At 37.0% G+C, this 21,243-nt stretch overlaps 1 protein-coding gene across 1 annotated transcript in view; it reads right to left on the bottom strand.

The window, feature by feature from the left end:
• The window catches only part of LOC106874497 (vacuolar protein sorting-associated protein 18 homolog), a 52,767-nt gene extending 32,996 nt beyond the window's left edge, over positions 1 to 19,771 (bottom strand). Inside the window, exons 1-9 of the mRNA XM_089352937.1 lie at positions 19,594 to 19,771; positions 11,447 to 11,550; positions 10,287 to 10,360; positions 7,569 to 7,678; positions 6,129 to 6,280; positions 4,483 to 4,567; positions 3,120 to 3,199; positions 1,064 to 1,173; positions 330 to 418 (exon numbers count right to left, since the gene is read on the bottom strand). Coding sequence (XP_089209063.1) covers positions 330 to 418; positions 1,064 to 1,173; positions 3,120 to 3,199; positions 4,483 to 4,567; positions 6,129 to 6,280; positions 7,569 to 7,678; positions 10,287 to 10,360; positions 11,447 to 11,518 — 772 coding nt within the window. The 5' untranslated portion in view covers positions 11,519 to 11,550; positions 19,594 to 19,771. The remainder of the gene's footprint in view (positions 1 to 329; positions 419 to 1,063; positions 1,174 to 3,119; positions 3,200 to 4,482; positions 4,568 to 6,128; positions 6,281 to 7,568; positions 7,679 to 10,286; positions 10,361 to 11,446; positions 11,551 to 19,593) is intronic.
• Positions 19,772 to 21,243: the final 1,472 nt, after the last annotated feature.

Below are 21,243 nucleotides of genomic sequence, written 5' to 3'. Positions count from 1 at the left end.
GATCAGACCTCGTATTTTGGAAGTCATGTCATTCTAAAAATAAGCAATCACATTGTCTAAATCTCAATGCTACAACATAATACATGATTAATTCAAAACAATGTCAATAAATAAGCATTAGATTTGACTGAGTAATCTGAATGCTAAAAGACTAAGTACTGCATTCTTGTGGAACTGTTTTAAGCTAAAGGGATATACACTCTTGTACCATGAAAAGTAAAATATTCAAATATATTACCAGGGTACGTTGCATAGTCTTTGAGAAAAAGTAAAAAAAAAAATACATATAAAATGATGGCAAAACAAATTTTGATAGTAAAATACTTTACCTGGGGTATCAAGGTAAGTTTGAAATAACTGTTGGAATATAGGAGCTTCAGCTGAAGTGGAAACTGTTCCAATAAATTGATAAAGACGACTAAAAAAAAAAAAAAAAGAAAAAAAAAACATTTTCAAAAAAAACCAAGAAAGACATTTAGAATACGAATTCTTGCTTTAAGTGAAAATGTTGGCTTCAGTTTTCTCTTTGTTTATAACAGATTATTCTTAAAACTAACATAGGTTATTCTTAATACTACTGAGCCATCATCATCATCGTTTAACGTCTGCTTTCCATGCTAGCATGGGTTGGACGATTTGACTGAGGACTGGTGAAACCGGATGGCAACATCAGGCTCCAATCTAAATTTGGCAGAGTTTCTACAGCTGGATGCCCTTCCTAACGCCAACCACTCAGAGAGTGTAGTAGGTGCTTTTACGTGTCACCCGCACGAAGGCCAGTCAGGCGATACTGGCAATGGCCAAGCCATGATGATAACAATTCAAGGATTAGTTAATTCAAAAGAACCATAATAATAATTACTGAAGGAAGAACCATTTATTCAACTTAAAATGAACTTCATTTTCTCCTTTAATTTTAAGTAGAAATATTACTCATTTATTATGAATGTGTAAGTGATATGACACAAACAGTTGAATATAAGAATTAAATATATCCCAGTGAGTCATTTCAGTCTTGAGCTTATAATCTACCAGAATATATTTTCATAAGATTTGGTCTTACCTAGGAGTTGTAACAAGAACATAGTATTTGCAATCTGTAGGACGCGATGGCATTCGATCAAATTCTATGCCAGTGATTGGTTGTACCTTTTCTTTTCCAGCAGTAAATAACTGAAATGAAGAACAGTTATAATGACAATAGTTATTCATTAAAGATATCCAATAACAATATTCCTATATATTAGTTCTGAAGGTCCAGAAATTCAATATCATCTTTTGAATAAGTAAATTTCATTTGCTTGTTATTTTATATTGCTCCCCTTACTCTGGAACTGAATAACTTTCATACCTTAGGATAATGTAGTCAACAAATAAAACTAAACAGTAAGTCATTCCAGCCTTAACCATCCTGCCTTTTTGTATATCCAGGACTATATTATTGAATGTACTCATCCACCATTTTTTGATAGTAGAGTTGACAGGAAGAAAATCTGGTTGCTATTTCTAGCAGGTAGAGTAACTGTAAAACGACTTCCCTTGTTAGTGCAGCAGTAAGGTGGGTAATTACACCTATTCAATAGTTTTGAACACTATAAAAGGTGTCCAAACAAAATTAAAAAAGAACATGTTAATTTTTTTTTTAGCATCTAAGAAGCATGCTGACCCCTCCCTACTCCAAAGAAAAGGATCTGACTGCAGAACTCTTAACTAAAAAACTTGACATATTCTTTTAAAAACATGGGTATTAAACTTCAGTAGGGGTACATATTGTGACCTCTCCTTTTCATAATTTTAAAGAAATGGATTGACATGCACAGCTGTTGTGTAAGTCATACTACATGGGTGTCGGATTGGTCAGCTGATATTTACAAACATAGAGTTACTTAACTCATTGGAAGGTAATCTTTAGCATGTAATGAATAGGTTCATTGCTAAGTGCTGCAAGGTAGAGATGAGAAATAATGTTGCAAAGACTGGGATATTGGTCCTCTCTAAAAAGTCTTTGCAGTGCACTCTACATGTTAGTGAAACATCACAGAGACAAGTAGAGTGGTTTAAGTATCTTGGGACCATATTCATGAGAGATGGGAAGCCGGAGGCTGAATCAGTTGCAAGAATTGCAGGTGCTGGCACATTAATGCACCAGCTTCAGCATTCAGTACTCAGAAGAGGAGTGGTTGGTTAAGTCAAATTTACTATCTTCAATTCGGTTTTTATATCTATCTTCAACTACATGGTCATGAATGTTGGGTAATGACCAAAAGAGTACAATCGCAAATACAAGCTGCCTCTGAGAAATCTCTGAAGTAACATTATTTAACGAGATGTGTAACTTGGAGGTCAGAGGGTCTCTCCAGATGGCACTTCTCTCTTTTAGGAAGCACAAGCACTTACACACACATGTACATACAAGACAGTAACTTTCACCTACCAAATTCAATCGCAAGGCTTTGGTCGGCCCGAGGCTATAGCAGAAGACACTTGCCCGAGGTGCCATTCAGTGGGACTGAACCCGGAACAATGTAGCTAGGAAGCAAGCTTCCTAACCACATAGCCATGCTTGTGCCTACTGTGTCTCCTTATTGAGAAGTCACAGTTCCAGTACTTTGGACATGTAGTTACAATGTTGCAGGAAAGGATTGTAAAACAGATTTTGTCAAGCTGAGCCAATTGGCAGTGGAACTAGGGTTAGACCAAGAACACGATGGTTGGATTAATATCCATAGTCTCACTTGGTCATGCTTGGGAATCCAGTAGAAAAATCTGATGATCGTTGCTTCTGATAGTACCCTATGGAAGCGATGTCTGGGGACTGCATCCCCATAGCCCTCCCAGGAATAGTAAGGACGGATAAAAATAAAGATGAACTGAGGAGGTATTTATTCCTCACACTATCTTAGGTCATATGACATAAGACTTAAAACATATTCCTTTGATTATTTTTGACAAAATTATAACATTTTGGAATTTTAAATAATTAAAAAACAATGCTGGAAGCAACAACTGGGATTCAAATTTTCACATACAATCTTTATCATATTAAAAATTGTTATACTATATAAGAGCAGTTTAAACACCAATAATAAAATAAGATAGACATAATCAAATCAACAGACCTTGGAAACATAGCGATCCACTGTTCGACCAAATATCCGACTGTCATCTCCTCGAGTTAGTTCAGTTTCATAGATTAGTCCTGAGGAGCAAACAGTAGAAATATGTAGCGTATGAAATTTGACAAGAGAACATCATTCATTTAAAACCTTACATATTTTTAAAACTTATTTTTTCACTCCAATAAAGGAAATATCACAGATTTTCTTTGCACCAAATCTTTAATCTCCCAACTGTGCTGATTAAATTTTTACTGGTGATGTAACACAATATATGCAAATCAGTTCTCAAAATCTCTTTCTGTTGGCTATTAAAAATAAAATACAGTAATCCCTCGAATATCACGGGTGTTATGTTCCAAAACTCCTCATGATAGGTGAAAATCTGTGAAGTAGGAACAGTACTATACATTTTTTTAATTTTTATAATTCTATTTTTATAATTTGTATATATTTTTTTAATTATAAATGCAAAACAACCACACGGAGGAATTGATGTGAGCTTAAATAATAAGCCGCGGTGCATACATGACAGAGTGTAAGCGCTCTGAGAGAAAAGTTGGACTTAAGAAGCATCAGATGTGGTGTGCAAGAGGGACGACTGCACTGGTATGGTCATGTGTTGCGAATGGATGAGGACAGCTGTGTGAAAAGTGTCACACCCTAGCAGCTGAGGGAACTTGTGAAAGAGGTAGAGCCAGGAAGACCTGGAATGAGGTGGTGAAGTGCAACCTTTGAACATTGGGCCTCACCAAGGCAATGACAAGTGACTGAGACCTTTGGAGATACGCTGTGCTTGAGAAGAACCAACAAGTCAATTGAGACCATAACCCGTGGCCTATGCCAGTGGTGTATAACCAGCCCACTTATGAGTACCCTTCATTCATTGGACAATAAACTTTGCTTGTGAAGACCTGTTGAGGCAAGTGAAATCAAAATCGCTGACATGGCCGATGACGTGCCAGTGGAACGTTAAAAGCACCATCTGAGCATGATCGTTGCCAGGGCCGCTGACTGACTCCTGTGCTGGTGGCATGTAAAAAGCACCATTCGAGCGGGATCATTGCCTTACTGGCACATGAAAAACAACATTCGAGCGTAGTCATTGCCAGTGCTGCCAGTCTGGCTCCCATGCAGGTAGCATATAAAAGCACCCACTACACTCTCAGAGTGGTTGGCATTAGGAAGGGCATCCAGCTGTAGAAACTTTGCCAGATCAAATTGGAGCCTAGTGCAGCTTTCTGGCTCGCCAGTCCTCAGTCAAACCGTCCAACAGATAAATTGGAAGATAAAAGAATTTAGACAAAAATATATTCATTCAAACAATTTTGCTGATTATATTTTTAAGGTTTACATTTAAACTGACCTTTAGTTGTACCCAGCAATATAGGACCAGTGAGGGTATCATTTGTATTTTGGGTGTTCCAGCCAACAGCATTTATAAGGTTTCCCTTTAGAGAGATACAAAGAAAAATATAGTACTACTGCAAAATAGGACAACTTTAAATGGTTATTAAAAATATTATTATTGATCTCATAAATTCTTTGCATTCAGGAAACAAGTATCAAGACATTTTGATATTTACAACTGAATATAATACACAGTATTTGATGGTATAAAAGATATACAGGTTTATTAGATGCACCCTAATCTCAGCAGCACCATATTCAAGGTAAAAAAGAAAAGAGATGTTTTTAATGCATTACAGCATGTAATATAGTCCCAACTTCATGTAAAGGACCAAAGGTGACTTTTAAAGACATTTATTTTTGAGAAAAAGCATGTCTTGCATACCATTTAATATGGTACTTTTATGGTACTTAATACGGTGTTCAGAAAATTTATTTATTCTTTTAGGAATTGACTTCTTTTTTAAAAAGCAGAAAGGCAGGCAGCTATGTTGCATAATATACCTACGTCTCACTACATTAGTTTTGGTTGAGTTTCAAGCCTTGGGTATTTGCTCTAATGAGAATGATTAAATATATATATACATATATATATATAATGACGTCAGCACTGGCAAGTTTTAAACTCAGAAAAGTGAATTATCCTAAACATTACATAAAGTTATATAGAGTTCAGGTAGTGTCTTTGTATTTAAATTTTTTTTTCTTATTCATAAGACTTCAGTGCAATAATATTGGTTCTGATTTCATTAACTTTTAGCATTTCAACTGGTCAAATTCATCTCAAATATTCTACCTATTTTATGTTCAAAGTGATCCAACCTCTCATGCCTAGCCAGCAATGTTATCATCAAAATCTCAAAGCTACGAGACAATGCATGTCAAACAATGTGAATATATAAGCATTGCATTTGATAGAATCATCTGAATGTTAAAGGGTTACAAGCAACACAGATAAGTCAGCCCATGCTGGATCCCAAGTCAACACCGATCTAGATATTTCAATAATTATCATCATTGATAATAAAATTTGACATCCATCACCAATAACCCAGACAAATTCAATAATCTTTTACTGGTATTCTAGATAAATACAAAACATGTAAACAAATGTGGTTGAAAAATGTTTTAATCTTAAGACCCAAAGTGTGAGTTTGGTCCAACTGTAAAAATCTTGCATTGACTAAATCTGGTTTGTTTATCATAGCCACAAACATCATGAAGGCTTCAAAGATATAAAATAAAAACTGAAAACACCAAATCATGATCTGCATGGGATACGTCCATGCCACACTCCACGCAATCAAACATTACATGATTGAAATTATGTGATGTGGTAGACTGTCATGTATATTGTAATTACTGGTTATTTCAGTGCAGAGCTGACTAAGGCCACATAATAACAATCTTATAATGTAGTAATTATTTAAAAAAACAATGCAATAATTTTAATTTAGAAATAAAAAGCTAATAGTTGATTGAAGCTAGAAAGTAAATATCTATGTTTAAAAAAAAAAATTATATTTGGAAGAGTTAAAAAAAAACTAAAATAATATTTGAAATACGAGATATATATCATAAGCAAATATTAAAACAACGAACCTTTAGTTTACTTATTGTCTTTGTTTTTTTAGAATTACGACACAAGTAATAAACCTCAGCTGATTGTTCCATACTGATGAGTAGATGACGGCCAGTTGGGTCGAGGAATATTTTGTGAATTCTATCCTCTATCATTTTTGGCAGTTCAATTTCTGCAAAAAGGCAAATATTGTTTCGTTTCTGTATTTGGTTAGTAAGATTCTTGATGTGAATGTGTGTGTTGAAATAAATTTTGTTGTGTCTTGGGAGGGTCATCACACCAATAATAATAACACATACACAAGTTCAATTCCACTTCTTGAAGCTCTGTGTGTGTGTGTGTGTTATTATTGGCATATTGACTCTCCTCAGAACAGCAAATATTGTTTCTAATCATATATACAGACAAATGTTTTAACTTTACCTGTCATTAACACAAAAGATAACATTTTGTTTTTTGACAATTTGAATTGAGAAAATATTCATGTTGCATTCAATACTTCCTGTTAGTCAAGCAAGTAGAAAAATGATAAGAGCCCATATAATAGTGTCTTACATAGGATAGGAAATAAATAGATTTAGAAAGAGACTATGAGTGAGAGTAATTTGAAGTCTTTGTTACTGATGTTTAGTTGGGAGAAAGACAAGTGTTAAAGATATTGTTCTATGGGAGTACATAACAGGGAGTGTGGATTCCTATTTCATCCCAACTGAAAATAACATATACAATAATGAAAGATGCATTACATAAGAAAACGAAAAAGAAAGGGCATTGGAGGGGCAATGCATACCATGGGCACAGATAATATTTTTGGCAAATTATAGTATGGCTATGTGTTGCTGATCCACGCTTTATAACTGAACTGAATTCATTTTTTTTTTAACTATCACCATTATTGGTATTTATACTCTGGTGAAATTAAGAAATCAACTCGTAAATAAATGAAACTCTTGAATTTATCACTGTATACCCACACATAGTTGCATATCTATGTATGTATGTACGTATGCACACATATACACAAATAAAGTACACCATGATATATACACATGCAGACAAGGGTCAATTCATATGAAAAAGAAAGTGAACAAAATAATATGGTCACTTGCTTATTGGGAAATTTTTAAGTTTGATTTAAAAAAAAAAATTTTGATACCAATGCTCTTGAGACCACCCTTGGCTCTGTGGAACAAACCCCTTGTTTTCAAGTGATCTAGATTAAAACTATCCACCAACAGTTCATGCTAATTTATGTTCCAAACAGCAGTTTAATAATGACAAAATTTTTGGACAAAAAAATCTCCATTTCTTTTCAAAATTATTTTAAACAGAAGTAGTGTTTATTAGCAAAAAAAATGTGGTAACAAAAGGATTAAAAGCAATCTCATGTATATCTATTGTTTTAAATGAGCTAAGTGCAAAATATATGAACAGAAGATGAACAGTTAAGAAATACTAACCGTCTTGTTGATGAGGATGCATCATATCCACTCGAATTATAACATTGCTGCAAGTAGCAATCACTAAGAACCTACTACAAACAGTCATAGACAAAATTCTATCATGTGGTCTACAAAAGAAGATAATAATATATAATTGCAATAGTTAAATAATCAATACTAATACAAACATCAGTTGTTTAAACTTTGAACAAACTTTTAAGAATTAAATTTAGGGATTTCATCACAAAACAATAAGATGATACTGGAATGACTCCACTATCTATTTAAATGTATTCATGTAGAAACTAATACATTTAGTAAGATTCATCAATTTTACTAATATTTTTTCCCTTACAACTTTAGAATTATCATCATCATCATCATTCACTTCTCCATACTTGCATGGGTCAGAGAGAATTTGTTGAGGCAGAGTTTCTACAGCCAGATGCCCTTCCTGTTGCTAACTCTCATTTGTTTCCAAGCAAGAAAATATTTCCTTATGACCAGACATCTTTTACATGCAAGACTGGAAATAAACCTTTCACAGGATCATCATCATCGTTTAACGTCCGCTTTCCATGCTAGCATGGGTTGGACGATTTGACTGAGGACTGGTGAAACCGGATGGCAACACCAGGCTCCAGTCTGATTTGGCAGAGTTTCTACAGCTGGATGCCCTTCCTAACGCCAACCACTCAGAGAGTGTAGTGGGTGCTTTTACGTGTCACCCGCACGAAAACGGCCACGCTCGAAATGGTGTCTTTTATGTGCCACCCGCACAAGCCAGTCCAGGGGCACTGGCAACGATCTCGCTCGAAAATCCTACAGGAGCCAGTCAGGCGGTACTGGCAACGGCCACGCTCAAAATGGTGCATCTCATGTGCCACCCGCACAAGAACCAGTCCAGGGGCACTGGCAACGATCTTACTTGGCTTGCCGGGTCTTCTCACGCACAGCCCATTTCCAAAGGTCTCGGTCCGTAGTCATCGCCTCGGTGAGGCCCAATGTACGAAGGTCTTGCCTCACCACCTCAGCCCAGGTCTTCCTGGGCCTACCTCTTCCACGGGTTCCCTCAACTGTTAGGGTGTGGCACTTTTTCACGCAGCTATCCTCCTCCATTCTCACCACATGTCCATACCAGCGCAATCGTCTCTCTTGCACGCCACAACTGATGCTTCTAATGTTCAGCTTTTCTCTCAAGATACTTACACTCTGACGGGTATTCACATTGACATTACACATCCAACGGAGCATACTGGCTTCATTCCTTGCGAGCTTACGTATGTCCTCAGCAGTTACAGCCCATGTTTCACTGCCATGTAGCATGGTTGTTCGTACGCATGCGTCATACAGTCTGCCTTTTACTCTGAGTGAGAGTCCCTTTGTCGCCAGCAGGGGTAAGAGCTCTCTAAACTTTGCCCAGGCTATTCTTATTCTAGCAGCTACACTTTCAGCGCACCCACCCCCACTACTAACTTGGTCGCCCAGATAGCGGAAGCTATCGACTACCTCTAGTTTTTCACCCTGGAATGAGATAGAAGTTGTTTCCTGTTTGTTTGCAGTCTTTATTGCACCTGAACATCTGCCACAAACAAAAACTAACTTGCTAGTTAACCTGCCTTTGATGTTGCTGCACCTCTTATGTGTCCATAGCTTGCACCGGGTACATCTTATAGAGTTACTACCTACTCCTTTTCTACATACTGAGCAGGGCCATCTACCTGAAGGGGTTTGTGTTTTATCTACCTTCCTACTTATTAGGATTTTGGTTTTAGCTAGGTTGACTCTAAGGCCCTTCAATTCTAGACCTTGCTTCCACATCTGAAACTTCTCCTCTAGTTCTGATAGTGACTCCGCAATTAGGGCAAGGTCATCAGCATAGAGGAGCTCCCAGGGGCAACCTGTCTTGAACTCCTCTGTGATTGCCTGGAGGACTATGGTAAATAATAGGGGGCTGAGGACGGAACCTTGGTGGACCCCTACCTCTACCCGGAATTCATTGCTGTACTCATCTCGATAAAAGTATACAAAAACACATACACATACATAAATGTGTGTGAGTGTGTGTGTGTAAGTGTGTATAAATTGGAGACCCCCTTCGGTCACGAATGACCATGGGATTGCACCTAGAAAGTTACCCTCTGAGGCACAAGTCCAGGCAAGGTTATTTATAGAAGACCAATAGTCGCCCATGCATACCAGTCTCCCCTCTCTATGCCATCGATGTCATCCAAGGTCCAAGGGAAAGGCAAAGGCCGATACAGCTTGGCACCAAGTGATGTCGCAACTTATTTCTACAGCTGAGTGAACTGGAGCAACTTGAAATAAAGTATCTTGCTCAAGAACACAACACGCAGCCCGGTCTGGGATTCGAACTCCCAACCTCATGGTCATAAGTTCGACGCTCTAACTACTGAGCCATGCACCTTCACGTGTGTGTGTATATATATATATATAAAAAACAGACTTCTACAGTTCTGTCCACCAAATCTATGCACAAGGCTTTGGCTGATCCAGGACTGTGGTAGAAGACATTTGCCCAAGATGCTGCGCAGTGGGGCTGAACCCAAGACCACATGGTTGGGAAGTAAGCTTCTTAACCATACATCCACACCTGCACCTGTAAATCATTCATTTAATAATCACTGTAGAGTTATAAGTGAATAAAAATGCATATTATCAGACTTAGCAACTTAAGAATTGATGAAATTCAAAACAAACAAAAAAAAAACTTACTTGTATTCATTTTTTACTCTTCTAAATATAGGTTCTGTTTCACTGGTTGTCCTACCAGTATAGTGAGATACCAACTGTAAATAAAAAAAAAAAAAAGGATCAATAAAATATATAATTGCATATTATAGTAATGACTCTTCCTGTTTTTCCTCCTACCTCCTAAAAGAAAACACACACATTTGCTGCTCAGCTACCTCTTAGGGAAAGAGGAAAATATCTATGGTCTGCAAAGGCAAAAAAATAGTGGCTCCTGTGCAGGTGCCACATAAAAAACACCATTCTGAGCGTGGCCGTTGCCAGTACTGCCAGACTGGCCTTCGTGCCGGTGGCACGTAAAAGCACCCACTACACTCTCGGAGTGGTTGGCGTTAGGAAGGGCATCCAGCTGTAGAAACTCTGCTAGATCAGATTGGAGCCTGATGTAGCCATCTGGTTCGCCAGTCCTCAGTCAAATCGTCCAACCCATGCTAGCATGGAAAGCGGACATTAAACAATGATGATGATGATGACTGCACTGTGCGAAAGTACATTTATATGCATGTAGGCATCTCGAGAGTCATTCAGAAATTCTATTAATTATCTTCTTGTTAGTCCACAGAAAAGACAGGGATTCCTTGGAACAGAGACGGCATCTCCTGGAAATTATATTGTATGGTTTCACATATCTTACTATGGACCAATTAATGCTGTACTTCGTTTTATCCTCCTTCAGTCACCATACAAAATCTGCCATTTGAGCGAGGTTGTTGCCAGTGCATCGAAGTTGGAGGAGTTACCAGTGTTGTGTATACCTGCTTCTTGTATATATTGGATTTTTTCACGGTACCCAGCCCTAGCTACAGCAGCATTATAGCAAGATGCATGGGATTTGAAAATTTTATATATATATATATATATATATATATATAAGGAAAATATTTTCCTTATAGATATCAACTCGTGTGTTCCTTTTCAACTTTCTACACCAACACACACACACACACACACACACACACACACACACACACACACACACACACACACATATATATATATATATATATATATATGTATGTATTTATGTATGTGTGTCCCACTACTGCTATATAGTTCACTGATACAGTTACACATGGAAAGTTGCATTTCATATAAAAAGAAATGTAAACATTATAACAACTTACCAAAGTATCTTCTGTTGAAGGAGCAGCAACTCTGGAAGATTCCTGCTCATACTGATCAAGAATGGATGACATGATGTTCAGATTAGAAAATACTTTTTATTAAGCTGAAATAATCAAAAAATAAAACAATATACTTTAGAAGGTAAGGTTAAACAAACCAAATTACATCTTAAAAACTTTGTGTATGTGTGTGTGTGTATGTGTGTAGACTCAGGAAGACATGGGATGAGGTGGTGAAGCATGATCTTCAAATGTTAGGCCTAACAGAGGTGATGACAAGTGAGTGAGACTTGCTGTGCTTGAGAAAACTCATCAAACAAAGCGAGGTTGTAGTCATGACTGTTGCCAGTGTCATGTGAATGACACCGGTGAAACTGCAATTGCAGCCATTGCCAGTAGAACAATCATTGAATGTTGGGCCTCACGGAGGCAATGACAAGTGACTGAGACCTTTGACGATATGCTATGCTTGAGAAGGCTTGTCAAGCCAAGTGAAATTGTAGTTGTGGCTGTTCCCAGTGTCATATAAATGGCACCCATGCCAGTGGCACATAAAAAGAACCCAATACACTCTTGGAGTGGTTGTCATTCGAAAGGCATCTAGCCGTAGAAACCATGCCAAATCAGACTGAAACCTGGTGCAGCCCTCCGGCTTACCAGTTCCAGTCAAACTGTCTAACCCATACCAACATGGAAAGCAGATGTTAAACAATGATGATGGTGGTAAGTAGCTTGCTTACCAACCACATGGTTCCGGGTTCAGTCCCACTGCGTGACACCTTGGGCAAGTGTCTTCTACTATAGCCTCGGGCCGACCAAAGCCTTGTGAGTGGATTTGGTAGATGGAAACTGAAAGAAGCCCGTCATATATATGTATATATATATATATGTATGTGTGTGTATATGTTTGTGTATCTGTGTTTGTCCCCCCAACATTGCTTGACAACCGATGGTGGTGTGTTTACGTCTCCGTAACTTAGCGATTCGGCAAAAGCGACTGATAGAATAAGTACTAGGCTTCCAAAGAATAAGTCCTGAAGTCGATTTGCTCGACTAAAGGCGGTGCTCCAGCATGGCCGCAGTCAAATGACTGAAACAAGTAAAAGAGTAAAAGAGAGAGAGAGAGAGAGAGAGTATATATATATATATATATACATACACACACACACATCTATGTACGTTAAATACATCCAAATATATACATTATATACATCATCCATACACTAGATTTCAGATGCTCATTATTACATGACTATGAGAGGGATACAATTCAAGAAACAATACAAGGCATTGCATCTTTAGCAGAACCCAAACTGATCTAAATGAATAAAAGGAAAAAATGTCAATAGATTACAGTAATAAAACCGATAATCATCCAGTATAGTGGAGGTGCATGGCTTAGTGGTTAGGGTGTTGCACTCATGATAGTGATTGTGGTTTCGATTCCTGGACCGGGTGATGCATGGTGACTCTTGAGCGAAACGCTTCATTTAAGTTGCTCCAGTCCACTCAGCTGGCAAAAATGAGTAATCCAGCAACAGACCGGCATCCTGTCCAGTGCAGAATATATACATCAAAGAATCTAGGAAACTGGCCTTATGAGCCAATGGTTCAAAAAAGACTTTTTTTTTTTTTGGTATGCATCAAAACACACTATTAATTCAAATTATGATAAATGGAAACAGAGTTTGCTTTTAGAAGTGCTGAGATGTACAGATAAGGAAATAATTTATTCTCAACTGCAGAATAATGCTGATAGAATAGCAGGAACAGGATAAAATATCCATATTTTGTGGAAATGGCCCTATAACCCTGATGACTATTTACACTTGCTATTTTACTCATATGCATACTTGATCAACTACCTTCATCAAAGTCATACTCGTCACAGTATGGAGTATCAATAAGGAATTTTTATTTTTAATTAGGTTATTCAATGCAGTTGAAGGCTGTAAATATTAAAATGAAAATGAATTTATAAGCATTATATATCCATACAAGATTGTAGAAGAAATTTAACATGGCTCTATATGTGAATAGCATTGGTGCTGGTGCCATGTAAAAAGCATCTAGTATACTCTGTAAAATGGTTGGTGTTAGGAAGGGTAGCCAGCTGTAGAAACCAAGCCAGAACAAACTATGAAACCTTAGTGCAGCCCCTGGCTTTGCCATTTCTTGTCAAACCATCTAACCCATGCCAGCATGGAAAACAGATGTCAAATGTTGATGACAACATTGATGACATAATAAATCTTAAATATTTCAACGACATAAGTTTGCTAATATCATGCAAAAATTACACTCCTCATCATCTTCAGCACTGAGTGAAATCTTCATAATCATCAGAACGAAAGAAATCATTGTACAGTTCCTGTTCATTGTCCTTAACTGTAATCATAGAATGTATATTATCTGCTACTTCTTCATCATTATCTCAGAGATATTTGTCTTCTGAACCATCCAATGTTTTTTGAAAATTCCACATTTCTTGAATGATTTTGTCATAATGTAAGCTTTTAATAGTGAATGGAATTTGTGGAAGAGTGAACACAATAAAGACTTGAACAAAGTGGTGAAGAACAGATCTAAAGATGTTGCATCTCATTAGAGTCAATTGGTGATATGCAGTGTTGGAGAAAACTCAGTCACCTGTGCAAACATGGTGAATTGAATTGAACATTATAAATGAAGGTTGAGAACATATATGTGTGTGTGTGTGTATATATATATATATATATATATATATATATATATATCATCATCATCATCATTTAATGTCTGGTATGGGTTGGATGGTTTGATCAAGTTGGGGAGCTGCACCAGATACCAGTCTGATTTGGTATGGTTTCTACGGCTGGATGCCCTAACACTAACCACTTTACAGAGTGTGCTGGGTGGTTTTATATAGCACTGCATGGGTGTTTTATGTGGCACCACGAGTGTTTTTACATGACATCACATGGGTGTTTTAATGTGGCACCACACAGGTGCTTTTATGTGACACTGCATAGGTGCTTTTATGTGGCACCCCCATGAGTGCTTTTTATGTGGTACCAGCACAGGAGTCTTGCAGGTCAATCCTCACCACTAGGGGATCCAGCCTTAACACTTCTGTTGCAGAGTGTGGGTCTTCTTGAGTATAGCAAGGCACCAAATATCTTGGTCCTTTGTCATCTCGTCTGAAAGGTTCAGTGTCCTGAGGTCGTTCTTCAGTACTTCATCCCATATCTTCCTGGGTCTCCCACTTCCACATGCTCCATCTACTTTGAGATATGGCACTTCTTTATGGAGCTGTCAACACATACTCACACACAGTAAAGTTAATATCTGCTGCTTCCTTGCCTCTTCTGTATATTTTACATCCTCTTGTAACTCTATTGCACATCTTCTTATCACTTCTTGTAACTCATCTCTTTGTTATTCATGTCATTCATATAACAATGGATGGTATGAAAGCTACACATGCTCATCAATACTCCTGTCTCATCACTCTACATATTTCACCCCTCACATGGCCTACACATAAGAGACTGGATCAGGCTTTTGTACCAATACACTTGACTTTCACCTTCCCTGAACTGTAGGTCATCTCTCACCCTTCCTTGAGCCACTTTTTATTGTCATCCATTATTTATTCTTGACACTGTCCATCTCTAATAGAACTCATCTCTCTACACACCATTTCACTCCAATCACTGTTTCAACCTTCAACCACCTATTCTGGTTTTTGCATCATTGCTTTCTCTCTCCTAATCACTTCCTAAGTTGCTTTGCCTTGAGTGAACATACATGTCTCAGAGAACTAAGCACTCTTTACTCCTACAGTTGACAAAACAACCCCTCTCACATAGTTATCAAGATAACATGTATCTAGTGCACACTATAAGATTGTTGATCAATGAGCAGAGAAAGTGCAGGGTCAACAAGTCCCTTTAGAATAGTCTCATTGGGAACATGATGACCTCTATGTTGTTGGTGTCATGATAAAATGCAAGATGAGTGGTAAACGTCAATAAAGAGTGACCATGGAAAGAGAGAAAGGGTGTGATGCTAAGTAGTAAAAAGGGTGATGGGAAGGGACATTGAATACAGGCAGACCTAATACCATCCCTCTATATAGGCATTATGATGACAAGAGGTACAATGAAAGAGGGACTGATAGTGGAGATTGAATATAGACAGAGCCAGTAACATCTCATTACAAAGGCAGCATGGTACAATGAACAGAGGGTGAGTGATAGAGAAAGTGATGAAGGAAAAAAGCAGTAGATGGAAACTTATCAAGAATATAATGCACAAGAGACTTAAATGTAGATACATTTTACATTATAGCCTCCATAACTACTGTAAAATTCTATTCATTTTTTTTGTACCAAACTCAAGATTAAGTTAGAAGTGTATGTAAAAAATAGTATTCTCCATTCTCATTTATTTAAAAAAAAGCACAATAGTATAATAAAGCTTTAATATTTAGTAACAATATTATACTGGTACAGAAAGATATTTATATGTATCATAAAATATACAATCTATTGTATTCTTGTAAATATTCTGTGCTATAAATACAGTTATAAATACAATTTAAAATCCTTTGGCATGGAAGTGGGTGTTGTTAGAGGGGAAATGAAAATGAAACTCCAGGACACACTACAGTATAGGTCAGAAGCTCAATCAGTACACACAGTAATAGCGCACTGGGAGATTCAAAGGTCAGATACAATTGAATGCTTTGCTGATGTCATGTGTAATGATGCTGTCACTAAATTTCTTGTGAGTAGTGGCCCACTGATGAGTGATATAGAGGAGTAGATTTCCAATAGAGCTGACTTTATGAAAGCTGTACTGGTGGTCAACAAGGAGGGAAAAGGATTCAAAATGTTGGAGAAGGCTTTTGTTAATAACTATCTCCATCATTTTCATGATGTTAGAAATGATTGCAATAGGATAATGGTTGGCAGGGTGAAAAAGGTTTCCCTTCTTGGGAATGAAACATTTAGGGTGAGGGAGAGAGAAGGACTGAAGAGTTTAGTGAGTATGGAAGTGCATTTGGTGAGGACAGGACATATTGTTTAAGGGTAATGAAAAGGACATTGTCAGGATTGGTGACCTTGTTGATTTGGAGCAAATCGAGGCACTTCTGAATTTGGTATAAATGTGTACATGATGGTGATCCCGATAGAGTGGAAAGGGATAATTTTGGAGGGAATTCTTCTAGTGTGTGCATGCAGTGTGTTGTTGGACGCAAAGCTGGTATAAAAGGTGGAGCATTTTACTGCAAGAGACTTGCTTAGGGAATCATCATTATTGAAAAGTGGAGAGAAGGATGATTCTGCAAAGCTGACAGCAAGATCTTTTTGCAAGATACCAAAGGATTTGATTGTAGTTTGAGAGAGGGAAGAGCTTGTAGGCTGTGTGAAGCACCCTTTGAATTTTGGATGCTGCTGCAATGCTGAGTAAGTCATCAAGTTTGTAAGAGTGAATGAATTTCTCTAGGTGTTGTAGGGTGTCCGTTAACTAAACTGAATGAACCATTTGGTGAATTTAAGGGTTATGAATTTTGGTTGTGAGTGAAATGTGGAGGAACCATAAAGGCTAGTTTCAGTCACCCATCTAGCCATCACTGACGGATAAGGGATGAAGAACATCTGCTGCCAGATATAGCTATCAGAAAACTGATGGAGCTCCAACTACCTGCATAAAGTGGCACAGGGTCTTGGAAGTGTTTGTAGGGGGGATGGAATTCTATAGTAAGTGAATGTGATGAGTAGTCACAATATGGTAGAGGTCTGATGGCAGAGGAATGAAGATTTAGTAGAGGCTGATTTCGGAGGTCAGAAAATGACAAAGGGTGTTTGGAGTGTTGGTATGTTGATCAGAGATGCATGAAGGGGATGAAACTAATTGATGTAGTATTGAATTTCGATACATCAATATGAGTGTGACAGCCAAGAAGAGTTGCTAGCACTGAAATCGTCAAAGACAATGACTTCAGATAGGAGTAATGTGAGGCAGGTGTTCTTGAAGCAGGTAGAAATGCCGAGAGGACTTTGATGAGCTGTTAAGAAAGTAGATATATTTAGAAGAGTGGGGAAGGAGACTCTGAGCCAGAGTAAGTGGAAGTCTTTGTTATTAATATTTAGATGATAGAGATGAATGGCAGGAAAAGTGGAGACCATATATTTGTTGACACTGCTTTTCAGAGCGAAGTTTGAGTTAAGAGTGTAGCATGGGCAAAAGAGATGGACTACAGATTATGAGTGAATGGTTTATGTATCAGAGATTAATAGTAAGTGTAGTTTATGTGTTTGTATGAGTGAAGCCTAGGTTGGACTGGAGTGCACAAATATTGGAGAAGGGAGAGTTGTCCAGTGGTTTTGGTTTCCCTCCTTTCTATCAAGCACTGAATATGAAGGACTGTATTATCAAATGTGTTACTCCATTTTCAAGGGGGTAAGGTGTAATTTTAAGGAGAACTGGATGTTACAGTCAGTTGAGTAACTTCATCAAATCTGAGAATTTGTGCATTTGGTGTTTTCTTTCCACCCAAAGGATGTGCCCATAACCCTAAATAGTAACAACTTTGACAGATTTAATGTATTAATTATAATGATATTGAACTTCTCACAGGATCAAGAAGAAAAAAAAAGTGCGAGATTTTTCCTAATTTATTTATGAGCATAGGAAAATGTCAAGCAAAAGTGGATCTGGTATGAATTTTTACATAAGCAGTAGTGTTGTAATTGAATAGAAGTCCCATTTAAGGGAGCTAACACTGCAGTAATTTGATTTGGCAATTCAATACGTGGTGAAAATGTTGAGATCGATGACTATTTACAAATATCCTACTGAACGAGTAGTTATTGAGCAGTGTTCTTTTCGGAAAAATAGAACTTACAACAAAGAGAAACATTTTATGGACCTAGTAACTTGAGCTATTATAAGCAAAAGGTGGCAAAAGTCAAAAATGTTATACTGTGATTCACTGCATTTGAGTCGTCTATGTGAAGAAATCTCACGACAAAGATGTATATATTTTATGCATATCAATAACGACATTCATTCTTTACATTAAATAAAAGAATATAGTTTTAATCAGTGATACATGTAAGCAATTTACGAAAGATGGAGACACTAAAATGTCAGCATACGTGCTTTATGTTATCTAACTTCAAGTCCTTTAAGTGTGTGCGTTGAACTGTGGCTAACTTTGCCTTTGGTTCATTAATACTGGATTAAGTAAGTATCAGTAATATACTGAGTCGAAATTTATCGACTATATACACCTTATAAAATTGGCTTTGTGTCTAGTTAAAAGAAGCCAATATATTGAATCATAATATAGTGAATCGATAAGTTCAACGGCATTATTACAGATTAAATAATAATTTCAAACATACAAGAGAAACAAAGAGATAGATTTTTTTTTACAAAAATACTGTGCAGATCTTTAAAACATTGTTTATGGATGCACTTCGAAGCGGATGTCGTCGGTTAATTTCTCTTACATACTGAAAGGAAGAAACCTCTCCTTATTGAGATTTTTTAATGATTCATTAATTTAAGTTTACAAAACAAATATCCACGTAATAATAATTAAGCTTTTAGATTTATTTCTTCCTCCTTCAGGTAGATTTCGAAGAAAAATTCACCGCAAGACATTACACAAATGCTATACATAAACAATGTACATGAGTTAATTACGAACCAAGGAGGAAGCGTCTACACGGTAGCTCAACCAGCAAGAAATAACAAAAAAATCTCACTTAAATTAGAATTTACTGCTTTTGGAATAAATTGGATGCTGTAGTCTTAGATACACTTAAGTCTGAGTATAAGACGGGATGGTCATGACAGGAATACTTTTGATCATCAGTCAACTCAGAGCCGAACAACAGGAGTAATGTACAAAGGAAATTCAATACTAAATAGAGTATCGTTTTTGCGTAATTCTAACGAGTAAACAGAATATATAAAATAAATAAATGAAGGAATTGCGCAAAAAGGACAGAAGCAAGTGTACATAGCACCATGAATGATGCCAAAACAAAACTTGTAAACGCCTACTAATGAATATGCGTATGTTTTCATATCAATAATAGTTGTTTAGGAAAAACTGATGTGTTCAACGAAATAAAGAAAAATATTACCTATAAATATGAATTCAATCTGTACAAAAAAAAATTAATTCAACAGTAGATCAGGTGAAAGAGAAGCACTAACTGTTACATTATTAGTCTTAAATTCACTAAATGTCTGCAACGCCATGATGTCTACTGAAGACTAAAGGGAAATAATTCTCAAAACTGGTGAAATACTTTCTCTCTCTCTTTCTCTTTCTTTCTTTCTTTCTCTCTTTCTTTTTCTCGCTTTGGCATTTCCCAGAGCAATGGGACTGGAGATTGAAAATAGGGGCAGACAAATTGTCATGTTTAATAAAGACAGGTGGGTATTAAACTTGTCAAGCTTGTCCCAAGACCATGAAGTAAAAGATATTATATGGATGCAACCTCTATTCTGTTTTCTGATTAATAAGGAGTGGGTTAGGGGCACAGAAATTTTTGGGGAAGCTTTTTGGAGGGTCTGGTATTAGTTGGAGAACTACTCTCAGGTATGGGTTTTTTTTAAAACAACACTTCAGATTTATGGTAGAGGAGAAATGAAAACATGTAACTTCCACAACTGAAATAAAGTGACTACCAAAAATCAGAACCGATTCATCATCTTTGTGGTTGGTTTGTAAACATAGAAAATCAAGTGGGTTACCTATTTCACTCCCTGTATTGGAAATATGATATCAAACATAAAGATATTCAAGTTGTCAACATCATCATCAACATTATCATTTTAATGTCCACTTTTCCATGCTTGCATGAATTGGACGGAATTTATTGAGGCAGATTTTCTATGGCCGGATACCCTTCCAGTCACCAACCCCCACCTGTTTCCAAGTAAGGTAATAATTCCCCATAGCCAGACATGTTTTTGCAGAGTAATGGAAATGACTGATACTGTTTGTATGACAGTGGGACTCATTTACAGTTCTCACATGAAGTGATGTCAAGGACACACACACACAAATATATATATATATATATAAATATATGACAGGATTCTTTCCTGTTTCTGTCTACCAAATCCACTGACAAGATTTTCATCAGTTTGGAGTCACAGTAAACATTTATCCATGGTGTTATGCAGTAGGGCTAAATCCCAAACAATGTGGTTGAGAAACAAATTTCTCAACCATACACTCATCATCATCATCGTTTAACGTCCGCTTTCCATGCAAGCATGGGTTGGACAATTTGACTGAGGACTGGTGAACCAGATGGCTACACCAGGCTCCAATCTGATTTGGCAGAGTTTCTACAGCTGGATGCCCTTCCTAATGCCAACCACTCCGAGAGTGTAGTGGATGCTTTTACGTGCCACCGGTACGATGCCTATACATATTAAGTGTTTCTAAAGTTATTTGTTTGTAATTCTTGAATCAGAAAAAAAAGCAGTGCACATGCTGTTTTACAGCTCATAACTAAGCCATGACTAATTGTAGTTGATATTCGATTTGAATTTTTTCAGATTGTTGTTGGATGGTAAGCATGAGTGGCTTTGAGAAAAGATAGGAAGAAGATGATATGAAGTATTGAAAGTGACAGGTGGTATCACTGTAGTGCATCAAATAAATGTTGTGACCTTACGCAAATAACTGTTTAGCTTCACTGTTTTGTCATGTGTTATTTCATCTAATAAGGGACTTGTAGTCTATGATCCATGTCTCATCCTCTCTTAGAGTCACA

Source organism: Octopus bimaculoides, chromosome 5, assembly GCF_046866305.1.
Source record: "Octopus bimaculoides isolate indiv1 chromosome 5, ASM4686630v1, whole genome shotgun sequence".
Classification (NCBI taxonomy): Eukaryota; Metazoa; Mollusca; class Cephalopoda; order Octopoda; family Octopodidae; genus Octopus; species Octopus bimaculoides.
The sequence above is the reverse complement of the archived record's forward strand: the minus strand, read 5'-3'. Positions and strand labels throughout refer to the sequence as shown.